This window comes from Miniopterus natalensis, assembly GCF_054644295.1.
Source record: "Miniopterus natalensis isolate mMinNat1 chromosome 9 unlocalized genomic scaffold, mMinNat1.hap1 SUPER_9_unloc_1, whole genome shotgun sequence".
NCBI lineage: Eukaryota > Metazoa > Chordata > Mammalia > Chiroptera > Miniopteridae > Miniopterus > Miniopterus natalensis.
Window position 1 is genome coordinate 24,037 of NW_028269916.1, and position 14,205 is coordinate 38,241.

At 56.1% G+C, this 14,205-nt stretch overlaps 1 protein-coding gene across 3 annotated transcripts in view; it reads left to right on the forward strand.

Moving 5' to 3' along the window:
* Nucleotides 1–14,205, forward strand: part of PTPRF (protein tyrosine phosphatase receptor type F) — a 62,154-nt gene that overhangs the window by 23,963 nt on the left and 23,986 nt on the right. For all 3 annotated transcript variants that reach the window (XM_087813712.1, XM_087813710.1, XM_087813711.1), the window contains exons 4-8: nt 6,661–6,930; nt 8,438–9,019; nt 9,263–9,399; nt 9,818–9,962; nt 13,578–13,883. In XM_087813712.1, the coding sequence (XP_087669838.1) occupies nt 6,661–6,930; nt 8,438–9,019; nt 9,263–9,399; nt 9,818–9,962; nt 13,578–13,883 (1,440 nt within the window). The remainder of the gene's footprint in view (nt 1–6,660; nt 6,931–8,437; nt 9,020–9,262; nt 9,400–9,817; nt 9,963–13,577; nt 13,884–14,205) is intronic.

Below are 14,205 nucleotides of genomic sequence, written 5' to 3' on the forward strand. Positions count from 1 at the left end.
AACAGCTGCCTGTTACCCTCCAGGCCGGAGGGAGCCTCTGCTGGGCACCTGCTCTCAGGACCTAAGCCTCAACATCTGATCGGTGTGGACTCTAGCCCAGGGTTTCTCAGCCTTGGCATGATTGATGTTTTGGGCTGGATAACTCTTAGTTGTGTGGGTCTGTCCTGTGCATTATAGTAGGATGTTTAGCAGCATCCCTGGCCCACTAGGTGCCAGTAATACCCCCTAGTCCTGACAATTCAGAATGTCTCTAGACCTTGTCCAGTGTTGCCTGGGGGAATCCTTGCAGTTGAGAACTGCTCTGAATGGAGGGCCTCCCACAGGCAATCATCTCCATCCATCTCTGACTCTTGTCCACTAAGCTCGAGGCCATGTCGCCTCCTCAGATTTGGCTCCAGTGTCTACCTCACATCTTGCCTCTTGTCCCTTCAGACTCTCAGGGCTCCCACTCTGAGGCCTTGTGGTTGCTGCATATAATGGGACAGCGAGTGTAAAGCTCCTGGCGTGGTGCCAGGCATGCAGGAAGTGCTTGGCAGTGAGTAGCCATTGCTGCTGTCAGGATAGCACTGTTGGGGGAAGGATGCATCATCCAGTTACTCTGACTTTGCTCACAGTTGCCCACAGCTCCACCCACGGTCTAGCAGGCCCAGGCATGCCTGGTGGACCAGCTTCTCTCCCACACCATCCTACTCCCCCCTTGAGTGACTCACTCTCTCCTTCCATCCGCAGCATTTCTCTCCTCCAGCTCTCAGGACGTACAGCTGCCAGGGGCCAGAGCAAGGCCACACCCTCTGCAGAGCCTACCCTACTTGCCCCTGACTTTCCCCCTTCTCTGCAGGGAGCTGGCCACCAGGCCACAACTGTCTCTAAATAGGAGGATGTCTTCGCAGCCTTTCTCCCCACAGGTGCCCAGGCCAGCTCCTCACACTGTGCTGCCGTGCAACATGGGGCTTCCTCAAGGTTGCAGGGTCCTAGTGGCTTGTGTGCCTGGTGGGTTTGTGGGCTGGGTGGGCCCTGACCCCAGAGCCCAGCTCTCAGGGTCTGTACGAGCTGTGGGGTGTGCGTGAGGCATGGGGGCCTGCCTGTGCCCCACTTCCACACCTCCCCATTCTGCCCTTGGTGTCCCAGCACCTGCCGGGGGACTCAGCCCTGTCCACTGTGTCCTCCATGAGTCCTGAGTCTTTCGTGAGCGGTGTGGTCCGCGCGCACCTGTGTGCACGTGCGTGTGCGTGGGGCACAAGAGTCTTGTCTCGTTTCCGTGCTGTGTGGGCAGATGAAGGTTGGCCTGTTTTTACTCTCTCTGTGTTTCTCCTTGTCTTTTTTTTATTCCCTCCTCATCTTCATCGCACTCTGCCATCAACCCAAACTCTCATCTCTCAGATCAGCGAGAAGGTTGGTCCTTTTCACTTCTTATCCATCTACAGTTCGCCCGTCGATGGGATGCTCCCATCAATAGGGACCAGCGGGCACGGCCAGCTCCCTTGGGCTCGCTCCAGCCAGGCCTGCCTACCAGCCGGGCTCTGCTGTCTGTTGTTTGGGCCAGCAGGCGGGCAGGACCAGGGGTGGGTGGGCAGGTCACCCTGCCCTGCATGTTTCTGCTGCTTGGGTCCTTGATAAACCTTGTGTCTGCATGTTCCCTTAGTTGGGCTCCCCTGCAGGGTCAGGTGAGCATGGTGCATGGCATGAAGCTGCACTTCACCTTTATGCCGGGGCCAGGCCAGCTGTCTGTTCCAGGTGGAGTTCAGGTGTGGTTGTGGGAGCTGTAAGAGCCGAGGTGCCTTTATGTGTACCTGTGGGGCCTTCCACAACCTCCAGTCACCTAAACTCCATGTTTGCCTGAGCTCAGCTGAAACCACTGGGAAGACAAAGGGAAAAGGCTCATCTAGAATGAGCTCACCCCTCAAGATCCTGCAGCACAGGACAAAAGACCTACAGCATGTGCCCTGTCCTGGCCCCCAGCAAGGCTCAGCAGAGCAGCAGCCCTGCTCTGCCTACTGAGCTTAGTATCCGTGGCACAGGGTAGGTGGTATCGTCATCGTTCACTGAGGGTGTCTCCTACACTCTTGTCTTTTCCTCTTTGGCCAGATCCAAATGAAAAGCTTTCCACCTGCCCCAGGCCTCTCTCTCTGCCTGAGTCTCCCAGACAGCTCACATTTCCTCAGCCCTATGCTGGGTGCTGGGCATTCATACCCAAGGAGCTCACACCTTGAACAGTCAACTGCAACTTAGGCCCACTTGGGAGCCCCGAAGAAGCCTTGTCCCAGCCAAAGGTTGGAAAGGGCTTCGTGGAGACTCCGCTCCAGCCCTTTCCAGAGCAGACTCACACGGGGCTCTGTTCTCAGGCCACCCGCAGGGGCCAGCAGTTCTTTCTGTGTCTCATGGTCTGGGTGGTAGAGGAGGCTCATCTGTCCACGGGGCTTTGGGCTGAGCCCCAGGGAGCTGAGCTGGGCCACCTGGTCCCCTCTGTATCATCTCTGTGGCTTGAGTTTCCTCCACGAGGGAGAGGGAGCCAGTTGGGAGGAGGGCTGCAGCTTCGGCTCAGATATCAGCCCTGAGCATTCATCCATATGCACTCCTGAGCTCTGGGGCATTTTGGTTATACCATTTCGCTGACAGGGCGGATCTGCCCCTGCAGTCAGAAAACAGCCATCAGCAGAGACAGCGCAGCCTGCAGCTGCCTCCCCATACGCCCCTTTCCCCCACCTTCCTTGTCCCTTGTCCTTCCCCTCCCCCTCAGTGGTCCCACCAAAAATAAGCACGTACACAAATATTTAATGGGAAGGCAGAAATGAGTTTCTAAATATTCTGGGGGGATTTGCTGGCTGGTAATTTGTTTGGCGCTGATAATTACATCTTACATTTTTCCAGCTTTACTTAAAACTGTGTGCCGAGTGCGCCGGCATTTAATTACTGCTCTGCGGCAGCCACAAGGTTATTTATTAAAGAGTTATTTTATCTTGATACAGTGGATCCTGCCCCTATCCCCTCCTTAATGTTGTGTTATTTTCATCAGAGAAATTTCCGCAAGTGAATGCAGATTGCGGGGCAGCCTCCCCCTGCGATTAGGCTGTCACTCCACTGAATGCTGGTGCCTCTGGGCGCCGCACCAGCCTATTATAGGGGTTGTCAGCGCAAATAATTAGACTTAAAAGTTACAGCTAAAATATAATCCAGAAATGGCAGGGCCCTGTTTTGGAAATTGTCTATAAAATGTCAGCACTCAGGATGCACAGGAAACGGTAGGAGACCGGCATTGTTGGAGCTTAAGATTAGACCCTAAGTGCATTTTTCCCAGCTCTGGTGTTTCCTTCCCTGCTGTCGCTTCTGCCAATAGATTGAGTCCAGGGTGAGTCCTGTCCATTTTGGAGGCCTTATGTCTGTGACAGGAAGAATGTCAGTGGGGCTGCTGCAGTGAGGTGCTAGCTACTCCGGGCAGTTGGAAGGGCGATGGTTGTCCAGGCAGGTCCAGGATGTGTGGCTCTGAGGGCATTGTTGATCCCAAGAGGTTGTCTCTTGCCTCTATTGCCGTGTGGCTGAAGCTCAGTGTCCTTGTGAAAGCGTCAAGGGTCGCATACCCAGAAGTTTCTGGGCTGGAAGCCCTTGCCTGGTGCTGGGGATGACAGTGGAACAGAGTACCCTGTCCCCCGGGGACTTTTCGGGGGTAAAGTTTAGTCAACTTTCTCCACTGCTTAGGTTGGAACCCAGGGTTTGTTGATTAAGAACCTACTTTCTTTTCCTAGGGTTCTTTGTCCTTATATTCAGGGACCCGACCAGACTCCAAGATTCCACCACTGACTGGGGTCAGGCTTGCAGCTGAGCCCTCACCTGACAGAGGCCCTCTAATTCCCATCCATGTGCCACCTGGAGAGCATCTTCTCCTGCCAGTCTTGCCTAACCCAGAAACCAAGGAGCCTCAGAAGCTTCTCTCTCGAGTCACCTAGTTTTCTTTTCAGCCCTGTCAGCCAGGGCTCAAAAGGGCATGAGCTTTTCATCAGACAGACCTACTCTGTGCATGGATAAACTCCAGCATGTCACTTAAAGTATCAGTCTTAAGCCAGTCCCCTTGTCTGTAATTGGAAGGTGATAGCCATAATAGGTGCTCGAGGCTGTTTTCCTTTCCCCAAAATGCCATGAGTGAGGAGGAGGTGGGGCAGCCACTGGCTGAGAGTAGATGAAAGACTTGGTCAGTTAAAGCTGCTCCCCTATGCCTTTCTGCTCCAGCCTAGGCTGCACTGGACCCTGGACTTGGGCCTCGTCTGCACGCAGACGTGCCTGCACCTCTGCTCCCCTGGCCTGTCCCTCAGCCCTAGCTCCAGATGACAGGGGGTGCCCATACCACTAGACTGGCCAGTGCTCCTTTCTGTGCCTTCTGACCTCACCTTTGTGCCATTGATGGGGATGTACTCTAAGGGGGCTGTTTGTTGTGGCTTCCTCTTGCCAGCAATGCTCTGGGGACCACCTATTCTCTGCCGCACAGAACTGCTCTACCTAAGACGTGCTGTTGTCATTCAGTGTAGACTCCCAGCTTTAGGACAAGTGGCAGAAACCCACTTATTTCAGCTTAGTCAAAACAAGGAAACTCTTGCCTTTCAAAATTAAAAAATGTAGACGTAGATTTGGTGTCAGGCAGGGCTGGATCCAGGTGTTTAAACAGTTTGGGCAGGCATTTGTCTGCCCTTGTCTCTTAGTTCTGCTCCCCTCAGTCAGTTGATTGCTTTGTTCTCAAGCAGGTCCTCTCATGTTGGGAAAGGTGGTCCCCAGTCCCTCTAAGGTTAGCCGCCACAGTAAAGAAGGAAGGTCGCTGTTCTAGTCTTACGGGCAAAAGTCTAAAGGGTGTATCTTATTGGCCAGCTATGGATCACACACCCCACATAGCAAGAATGGGGTGGTTCCCCTAAAGGAAGTGAAGATGCCAGTTCTAGAAGGTAGAATGCTACATGTCTGGGAGACATGCTGAGACCCCAGTGAGCTTGGGGACTAGCGGGAAATGGCAAAACCCATGACACTGGTCATTCCTGGCCCACTCAGGGGGCTGGCAGTGTTTTAGTTCTGTCTGGAGGCCTCAGAGTGAGGTGGTGTAGATGGAGTTGAGGCAGGGGCTGGGTAGGGTAGGGTCCTGTAGTCTGGGCTGAGGAGTCGTTGGGGAACCATGCAGGAATTTTTTAACAGGGAAGTGATACGAGCAGATTTGTGCCAACTGTTTGTGGAGGGCCAACTATGGGGGCGGGCCCAGGGGACAGTGAGGCAGGAGGAACAATGAGGAACTCGATGCAGCAATCTGGAGAAAGATAGTAGTGGCTTAGACTTCAGTGGTGCCATTTACCATGGATTTGGAGAGGAATTCGTGGTTTTGAAAGATATTTTAGGCAGTACGTTAACAGGACCTGGTGATTTGCTGGATGTCTGATCTCTGGGCCGCAGCTTGACCCCTGTGCAGGGAGGTCAGGGTGGACTCTGCATTTCTTCCAGCTCCAATTCTGTGGTTTTAGGCTGTGCAAGCAGCAGAGCCTGAAACCTATAGTGGAGGTGCTCCTGATGGGGCACCATGGTCTTTTGCATGCCTGGGCTCCCCAGCAAAGGTCCTCTGAGGTTCGCACTCTCAGTGGTACCCTCTGGTCACTTAGCCTTGCTGCCTGCCTTCTCCGGCCCTGTCTGCAGGGGTGCCCATAAAGGACACACCCCAGTCTCTGCCCACCAGCTGCATGACCCGTCTGCATGCCAAGCATGCCTGCCTGTGGCTAGGTCATGTCTGCTTTCCCTCTCTCTGCATGTTCCGAATGTCTGTGCCAAGCTTGCAACTTTGGAAGGGTCATTGGGCTGCACCTTGGACGGAGAAGCTTAGAAAAGCTTCTGATCTGGGGAGCCCAAGGCTGGAGGTTGTGGCCAGGCACAGCCACCCTCCCCCTTGAGATCCTTGTTCATTGGCGCGGAAAGCAGTCTGCTCTGCGCCCTCATCATGTTACTGCCATCGTCATGCCCATCCTGCCCGTGGACCACGTCCCAACCCTTTGCCCCTGCCCAGTCCCTACTGAGAGGCAGCCCTTCCTCTTGGGTCCCTAGGCTGTACCTTGAGCATGGCCGAGGTCCCAGCAGGCGGCTATACCACTGCCCTCATCTCTTCCCCTTGGGCTTAGAGGTGGAGGCAGTGACTCCAGAGAAGGTGGTGTATCACTCCCAGGCTGACCCTCTGCCCTCCCTCAGCCATGCTCCAAGGACTGTCTGCCTTAGGGTGCCTGGACTTCTCTCAAACGAGTGCCCTGGCCAGCCCCTCCGAAGACCCTTGGGGGAGGGGGATCAGGAGCAGGTAGGGGCAGGCACTGGAAGATGACCTGGGTCATGGCCCTGAGTAGGCCTGGCCTACTAAGTTCCTGTATGACCCTGAGCACATGGGACTTTTCTGGGCCTCAGTTTCCTAGGCTGTAAAATGGGAGCTTGGTTGCGGAATCTTTCATGTTCCAGATAGTCCCTGAGTACAGGGGCTACTTCTAGCCTGAAAGTGGGGTGGGAGGTCGTAAACCAGGGCCAAGGGACTCTGCCCCTCCTGTCTCTGAGGTGAGCTTGGCTCTGACAAGAGGGGCTTCCTGGATGAGGGGCCCCTGCCCTTCCATCCCCCTGCATCTCCTGCCCAGCCTGTGAGTGCCTCTCTCCCTCCTCCCACAGTGCGCCGTGTGGCTCCTCGTTTCTCCATCCCTCCCACTAGCCAGGAGGTGATGCCAGGTGGCAGCGTAAACCTGACCTGCGTCGCAGTGGGCGCTCCCATGCCCTATGTGAAGTGGATGATGGGGGCTGAGGAACTCACCAAGGAGGACGAGATGCCAGTCGGCCGCAATGTGCTAGAGCTCAACAGTGTCATGCGTTCCGCCAACTACACCTGTGTGGCCATCTCCTCGCTGGGCATGATTGAGGCCACGGCCCAGGTCACAGTGAAAGGTGAGTGCCACGGGCATGCCTTGTTGCAGAGCACAGCAGGAGTCCCAGTGTTTGTGGCTGCTGTGGGGCCAGGCCAGGCCGAGTCATTGCTGTCCCCTGGGTGCATCAGCTCTGGTGTCCTCCTGGCCCTCAGTAGTGGAGGGATTTCTGTTGTTAATAGTCTTAATAATAACAGCTAACAGGCACTGAGTCCTGGGGGCACACGCTGTGCTGGGAAGCACAGATTACATTATTCAGTCTCAGTGTCACCCTGGGGGTAGATGCACTCATCTTCCTCCTTGTACAAGTGAAGGAACTGCGAGGCAGGGTCACACAGAAGTAATAATGGAGCAGGGACTTGAACCCTGGGGGGTCTGGTTCCATAGCACCCCCCTCTAACCGCTGCATAGCACCAGACCCTCGGTTTCCCAGCCTCCCGGCAAGGAGGATAGGAAATAAGATAAATAGTAGTCACAGGGGGTGTGGGCTCCCGGGAGCCCTGGGACAGGCACACACATAGGCTACCCCTCCAGGCTCCCCGCTTCCACTCTGCCCCTCCGATCCATCCTCCATTCTGCAACTTGGGTGATCTTTTTAAAAAGCAGGGTCATGTTACTCCCTTTAAAGACAGGGAGAAAGCCTTCCAGTGTCTTCCCATGGCTTTTAGAATAAAGACCAGGATCCTCACTGCGGCTTCCTCACTGCCTCACACCCCATGCTGATGCTCCGGGCTCCTCACCTAGCCCTGGCCATCGCTGGCTCCATCTCAGTCTTCAGGTCTTAGCTCTGTGAGACCTTCCCCGATCACCCCATCTAAAGAGATTCCCTGGATTTTTTTCCCATCCAGCACCCTGCTTTCTCGTTGTGCAAACCAGAATCGTTATCAATGTGTTGATTGCTTCTCTCTCACACTGGAGTTTAAACTCCATGAAAGCAAGAACCTGTCTGTGTGACAGGTGTCCTTGGCCCTAGCACAGTGCCTGACACTCAGTAATTATTTATTGAATGTTGACTGTGGACCTGGAACTTTTCTACCTTTAATTTCAGCCAAGTCACTGGGTCTGTGGGGCCAATAGCCCCATCACTCTGTAAAATCCAGGGCTACTCCCTGAGAAAATATCTTCCCCCGCCCCAGCCTTTGTTACATATATGCCCCAACAGGTGAGCCCAGGAAAGCTGCAGAAGCAGATCTCTTCCCCCCAGCTTGTGTGTCACCCATCTGCATGGGACCTGGCCAGGCAATGTCACATCTGGGTCTGATTGTTAGAGGAATCACAGGGGCTGATGTGAGGATACAGGGAGTCCCAGAAGTGATGTGGATAGACACTAGAGGACCCAAGGGCCCTGGGGGCACTGACAGACACCATCTCCCAATAGGTGCCCTCAGAGGTCACCACAGACTTTCTAGGCCATTCCTCAAGGTGGGCTGTGGGGTTCAGCCACACTCCAGTTAGATGACCCCCAAGAGCAGGGTTGGTCCCTGGGGTCATGACTTCAGGCAGCCCTGAGCCTCCCACTTTGTCCCCAGCTTTGCCGAAGCCTCCAATTGACCTTGTGGTGACAGAGACGACCGCCACCAGCGTCACCCTGACCTGGGACTCTGGGAACTCAGAGCCTGTGTCCTACTATGGCATTCAGTACCGTGCATCGGGCACGGAGGGCCCCTTCCAGGAGGTGGACGGTGTGGCCACCACTCGCTACAGCATTGGGGGCCTCAGCCCTTTTTCAGAATACGCCTTCCGTGTGCTGGCAGTGAACAGCATTGGGCGAGGGCCACCCAGCGAGGCGGTGCGGGCACGAACAGGGGAGCAGGCGCCCTCCAGCCCACCACGCCGTGTGCAGGCACGCATGCTGAGTGCCAGCACCATGCTGGTGCAGTGGGAGCCACCTGAGGAGCCCAACGGCCTAGTGCGGGGGTACCGCGTCTACTATACTCCTGATTCCCGGCGCCCCCTGAGCTCCTGGCATAAGCACAACACAGATGCGGGGCTCCTCACCACTGTGGGTAGCCTGCTGCCTGGCATCACCTACAGCCTGCGCGTACTGGCCTTCACCGCTGTGGGTGATGGCCCCCCCAGCTCCACCATCCAGGTCAAGACACAGCAAGGAGGTAGGTGGGGGCCGCATTCCGGCTGGATGGCGCTGGCAGAGCTGGGGTGGGGGAGCAAAGCTATGGCAGCACCTCCGTCCTCAGGCGTGTGCTTGGGGGTTCAGGGAGGATGAGGACCTTATTCCGCACAGGCATTGTCATTTGGAATGTAGGATAAGGGTGTGTCTTCCCCGCCTCCTTCCCCTGGGTGCCCCCGCCCTCGGGATCAGTGAGGCTGACAGCACCTGGCATGGGGTGTTGCAGTGCCTGCCCAGCCCGCAGACTTCCAGGCCGAGGCGGAGTCTGACACCAGGATTCAGCTCTCGTGGCTGCTGCCCCCGCAGGAGCGGATCATCAAGTATGAGCTGGTATACTGGGCAGCAGAGGATGAAGGCCAGCAGGTGAGCGCCCAGCAAGGACAGGAGGAGGGAGGCGGGCTTCTCCTGGTCCCTAGGGGTCTGTGGTGGGCTTACCCAGGTAGGCCTTTCTAGATTCATGTAGCCCCTGGGGTTCTCTTTGGGGGTCTGTGTCTCATGCAGCCTTTACGGTTCTTAGTCTTTGTCACCCTGTGCTGGGGGCAAAGTTACTAGGTCTGTTCTTGAGTCTCCCAGGCTTTGTGGCTCACATGATACTGGCAGAGCCCTAAAGTTCCCCTGGGGCTGTGTCCCAGGTGTTTCCGTGCCCACGTGTCCCCTGTGTGGCAGGGAGCCAGCATTGGAGCCACAGTGGTTCCAGAGGGGTCAGCTGCACCCATGTCGGGGAACAGCCCGAGTGACCTTTGAGGTCAGAGCAGTCAGTGAGTGCTCCCTGCTCTTCCAGCACAAGGTGACCTTCGATCCTACCTCCTCCTACACCCTAGAGGACTTGAAGCCCGACACGCTGTACCACTTCCAGCTGGCCGCCCGCTCTGAGCTGGGGGTGGGCGTCTTCACCCCTACCATTGAGGCCCGCACGGCACAGTCCAGTAAGTGTCTTCTGAGACCACTGCGTGCTGCAGCTGGGCTAGGACACACACACACACACACACACACCCTCCCCGCTGACCAGGCAGGTGGTCAGGTCAGCTGGGCCCTGGACTGGACTCTGGTCTGGGCTCCAGGTCTGGACCCATAGAAAGGGACAGGTAAGTGCCCTGTAGTCTGCGTCCAGGTGGCTACAGCACTCATTGCTCCCTGCCTGACTTCTGTCCCCACTACACCCCCTTACCCCACCCAGGTAAGTTCTGTGTCTGTGACTCATCTCCTTCCTCCACCCGCCTCTACGCTGGTCATACTCACTGAGTAGGCCATCCTCAGTGGTGGGACCACTACACTCGCTGTGCCCCAGACCTGCTTTGGCAGCCATCTCCCTCCCCGAATCCCCACATGTCATCTCCCCATCACCCATATTCCCTCCCTCATGCCCCCCACTATGAGTATGTGTGATCCATAGTCACACCAAGCCAAACGCACACAGGACACACCTGTAAGAATGAGACCATGTGCTGAGCATGTCCATGTGCCTGCACTTCAACCATGTGGCCACCTGTGTGCGAGGCTGTTTGTGTGATAACTTTGTGGCGTTGTGTATTAGTGCACTCCTGCATGTAAGATGATTCTGAGTGTGTGTGTTACCGTGTCTGACCACCTGACCGTGCAGCTCCTGCAGGTGTGTGTCAGTGAGTCTGTGCCCCTGTGATTGGGTCTGTAAAGCTGTTCTTAGGATTGGGACCCAGTGAGTGTGTCTCTGGGTATCTGACCCATGACCCTGTCTCCTGATGACAGTTCATGAGACCACAGCTGCCTGGGCATGTGGCCACAGCAGGCCACTGTCCATGAGGCTCTGTATAACAGTGCTGTGGGTATGTGTCTGGATAATATCATGGCATCAAGACAGGAAGCACTTGTGATGACCTTAAAGCACAGTAGCATCTGTGAGGGGGTCCATGTCACGGCGACTGTGCAAATGTGCCAGTGATGTCAGGAAGCCACATGTGATCTAATGTTCATGAATTCACTCCACAGCTCCTCTTGAGCTCCTGCTGGACGCCATGCCCCATACACAGTGCAGGGCTGGCAGCACGACCCTGACATAGCCTCTGCCCATGGGAATCCTAGTCTAGTGGGGCAGACAGCCGTTAAACCCGCAATTATCCAAATGAGCTTTTAATTACATTTGTGTAAAGTGCCGTGGAAGAGACAGACTGTGGAGAGATGATGGGACGGGAACCTCATCTGGCCTGAGGGATCAGAGAAGGCTCCCCGGGGTGACACAGAGGCCTCAGGCAGGGGGTCAGCAGGTGCCAAGCCCCTGAAGGAGGAAGGTGCTTGGTTTTGGTCAGGGGCGAACAGAAGGCCATTGTGGCAGGAGCAGCTGCCAGACCACAGGGACAGAGGATAGGTGGGAGGGCTGACTGGCTGTTGCATGCGAATGCATGGGGCTGCCCGACAGGATGCCAGAGACCAGTGAGGAGACTGTGTGGCAGTCTAGGCAAAAGACAGCGGCTCAGGTGAGGTGGTGGTGGTGGATGTGAGAGTTGTCTGGGATGCTGACTGGCCAGGACTTGGTGATGGATGAGGTGTGGGGGCTGAGGGAGAGGGAAACATCAGGTGAATCCTCTTTCTGATGCATAGACTTGGGAGGAGGGTGGTGGCTCTCCTGAGGGTAGGAAATGGAACAGAAGCAAACACCTGAACTCAAGATGCTGTTCTCCATCCGCATGGTGATGTTTGGCAGGCTACTGGAACCCAGGGCCTGGGCTGGAGGTGGAGGGCCCTGCGGAGGATGGCCGGTGTTGGAGGTTGGAAGAAGAGTTTCAAGAAACAGACCAGGTGTTGCTGCTGAGAGATCAGGGCCAGAGGAATGTGGAAGAATGGGCCTGGACAAGAGCTCTGGTGGCATGAGGGACTGAAGCTGATTGGATTTCACGAGGCATGATGGGAGGCAAGGAAGTAGAGACGGAAAGCTCAGACGTCAGATATTTAGTTGGGAGGGAGAGGACCACTGTAGCTGGTGGGACATGGGGCTGAGGACAAGATTTGTCTTTTCAGATGGAGAAGTCTTGAATATATATAAATGCTACTGGAAAGGAAAAGAAGGGTAATGGGAGGCTCGGGAGGGGGGCAAGGGGCAAAGCACAGGTGATGGGAGTGATTGGCCTTCGACGGGAAGCTATAGTCCTCCCTTCTGGGGGAGGAAAGGAGAGAATCTGTGCAAATGCAAGTCTGTTGGTGGGTTTAGTAGCAAGAGGTGGAGGGACTGCTTTTGGAAAGTGATTTTTCTCTGCAAAGTCAGGGACAGGGTCATGTGCTGAGGAAGGGGAGGTGATGGAAGCCGGAGGTTTAAAGAACATGGAGGAGATTGAAACTATTCGGTGTCATGTGGCAGAGTGAGATGGGCAGAAAACAGACTGGCAGGCAGCATGGAGAGCCCAGGTGAGGCCATGGGGATGTGAATCGGGATGCCGCCCTGACTGAGCAGGTGGCTCTTTCTACTGTCACAGGTGCTACCTTAGAGAAGGTGGAGAGTTGGATTCATTCAGAGCTAGGTGCAGGCTGGGCAGGAGCATGGAACGGGAAGGAGGCGAGGGTGTCTAGGGTGTTGGTAAGATGGAGGACTTCAGTGTCAGGGCTGAATGCTGAGGCAGTAAGGATGGCAGGTCGATGGACAGAGGCCTCCAGGGGGTAAAGAGCAGGCATAGTGCTGGGGGCCTTGAGCAGCTGGGCTGGGACAAGACATGAGGTCTGTGAGGGGACATTGGAGGCCACAGTTTGGGAGGTAGGGCTTTCCCAGTAGTGGCATTTTGTCCAGGGCATGAGTGCAGCAGTGCTGAGGAGGAGAAAGCCTTGGAGATGAGGGAGCTGCTGAAGTCACCTGGGCAGAACTTGAGTTGGCCAGGAATCCCATGCAATGGCAGCAGAGTCCTGAGTGAGAATAGGGTCTAGAAGTGTCCCTGGGAACAAGGAAGGCATGTCCTGTCCCCTGACCCCCAAGGAGCCCATTGAGTGAGCATCTTTGTCAAGTACTTTATCATCCAGTCTGCCTTGGGGGCTGTTGGCCTCGTTCGTGTCTGGCCTTCAGTTTCTGGTAACGTGTGGCTCAGGCACAGACAGCCCTCCAGGCAGGCACAGGCCAGGGCATCCTAGCTCCAGAAGAGCTGTGGGGGCCACTTGTCCTCAGAAGACAAGGGCTGTAGATGTGGCATCTGGAGAGGTTCTGTGTGTGTGGTTGTGTGCGCAGGGTGGGGGTGGAGTGGCCCCGTGTGTACGTGTGCATAATGCCGTGTATGTTTTGGGTGAGACAGCATATGTGTGAGGTACTGTGTTAGAGCCCCATATGTGTGAGAGACACCATATGTATTGTGGGGGATACCGTGTGTGTGCGAGAGAGAGCATGCTCACAAGTGCTCAAGCGCATGCCTATGGTCCAGGGGTAGCCAGGTGCTCTAGCAGCAGTGGCTGTAGCCTGCCTGGGGGCCCTGGGATAGCCATTGCACACTCAGGGAATGACCTGCCTGGGTGAGTTCCCCTCCTCTGTGACTCGTCACCATGCCTGTGACCCCTCCTCCATTTGCCTGCTTCCCCCCATTTGTCTTCCCCAGCCCCCTCCGCCCCTCCCCAGAAGGTGACCTGTGTGAGCACGGGCTCCACCACAGTCCGGGTAAGTTGGGTCCCACCGCCGGCCGACAGCCGCAACGGCGTTATCACCCAGTACTCGGTGGCCTACGAGGCGGTGGACGGCGAGGACCGCCAGCGGCAGGTGGTGAATGGCATCAGCCGCGAGCACTCCAGCTGGGACCTGGTGGGCCTGGAGAAGTGGACGGAGTACCGGGTGTGGGTGCGGGCACACACGGATGTGGGCCCCGGCCCGGAGAGCAGCCCGGTGCTGGTGCGCACCAACGAGGACGGTAGGCAGCGGCACCAAGGGGAAGGGCAGGGAGGGGAGGCCTTTGCCTGGACCCCACCCATCTTGCAGCCCCAGGCCTTTGTCTCTCACAGCCCAGAAGGACTCCTTTTCGTGGTATAGGCTTAATGGTCAAAACTGGGGAGATGTAGCTTATGGGATAGCCTTTTATGGGACACCCCAGGGCAACCAGAACCTTAAATGGCTAAGATGGAAAAAGTAGCTCCACTAAGATTTGAGAGGTCAGGGCTGGGAAGAAGGTGCAGGAGACACTCAGAATCAGCAAGACTCAGCCTGGGCTGGACGTGATGTGGGGCCCCAGGGGG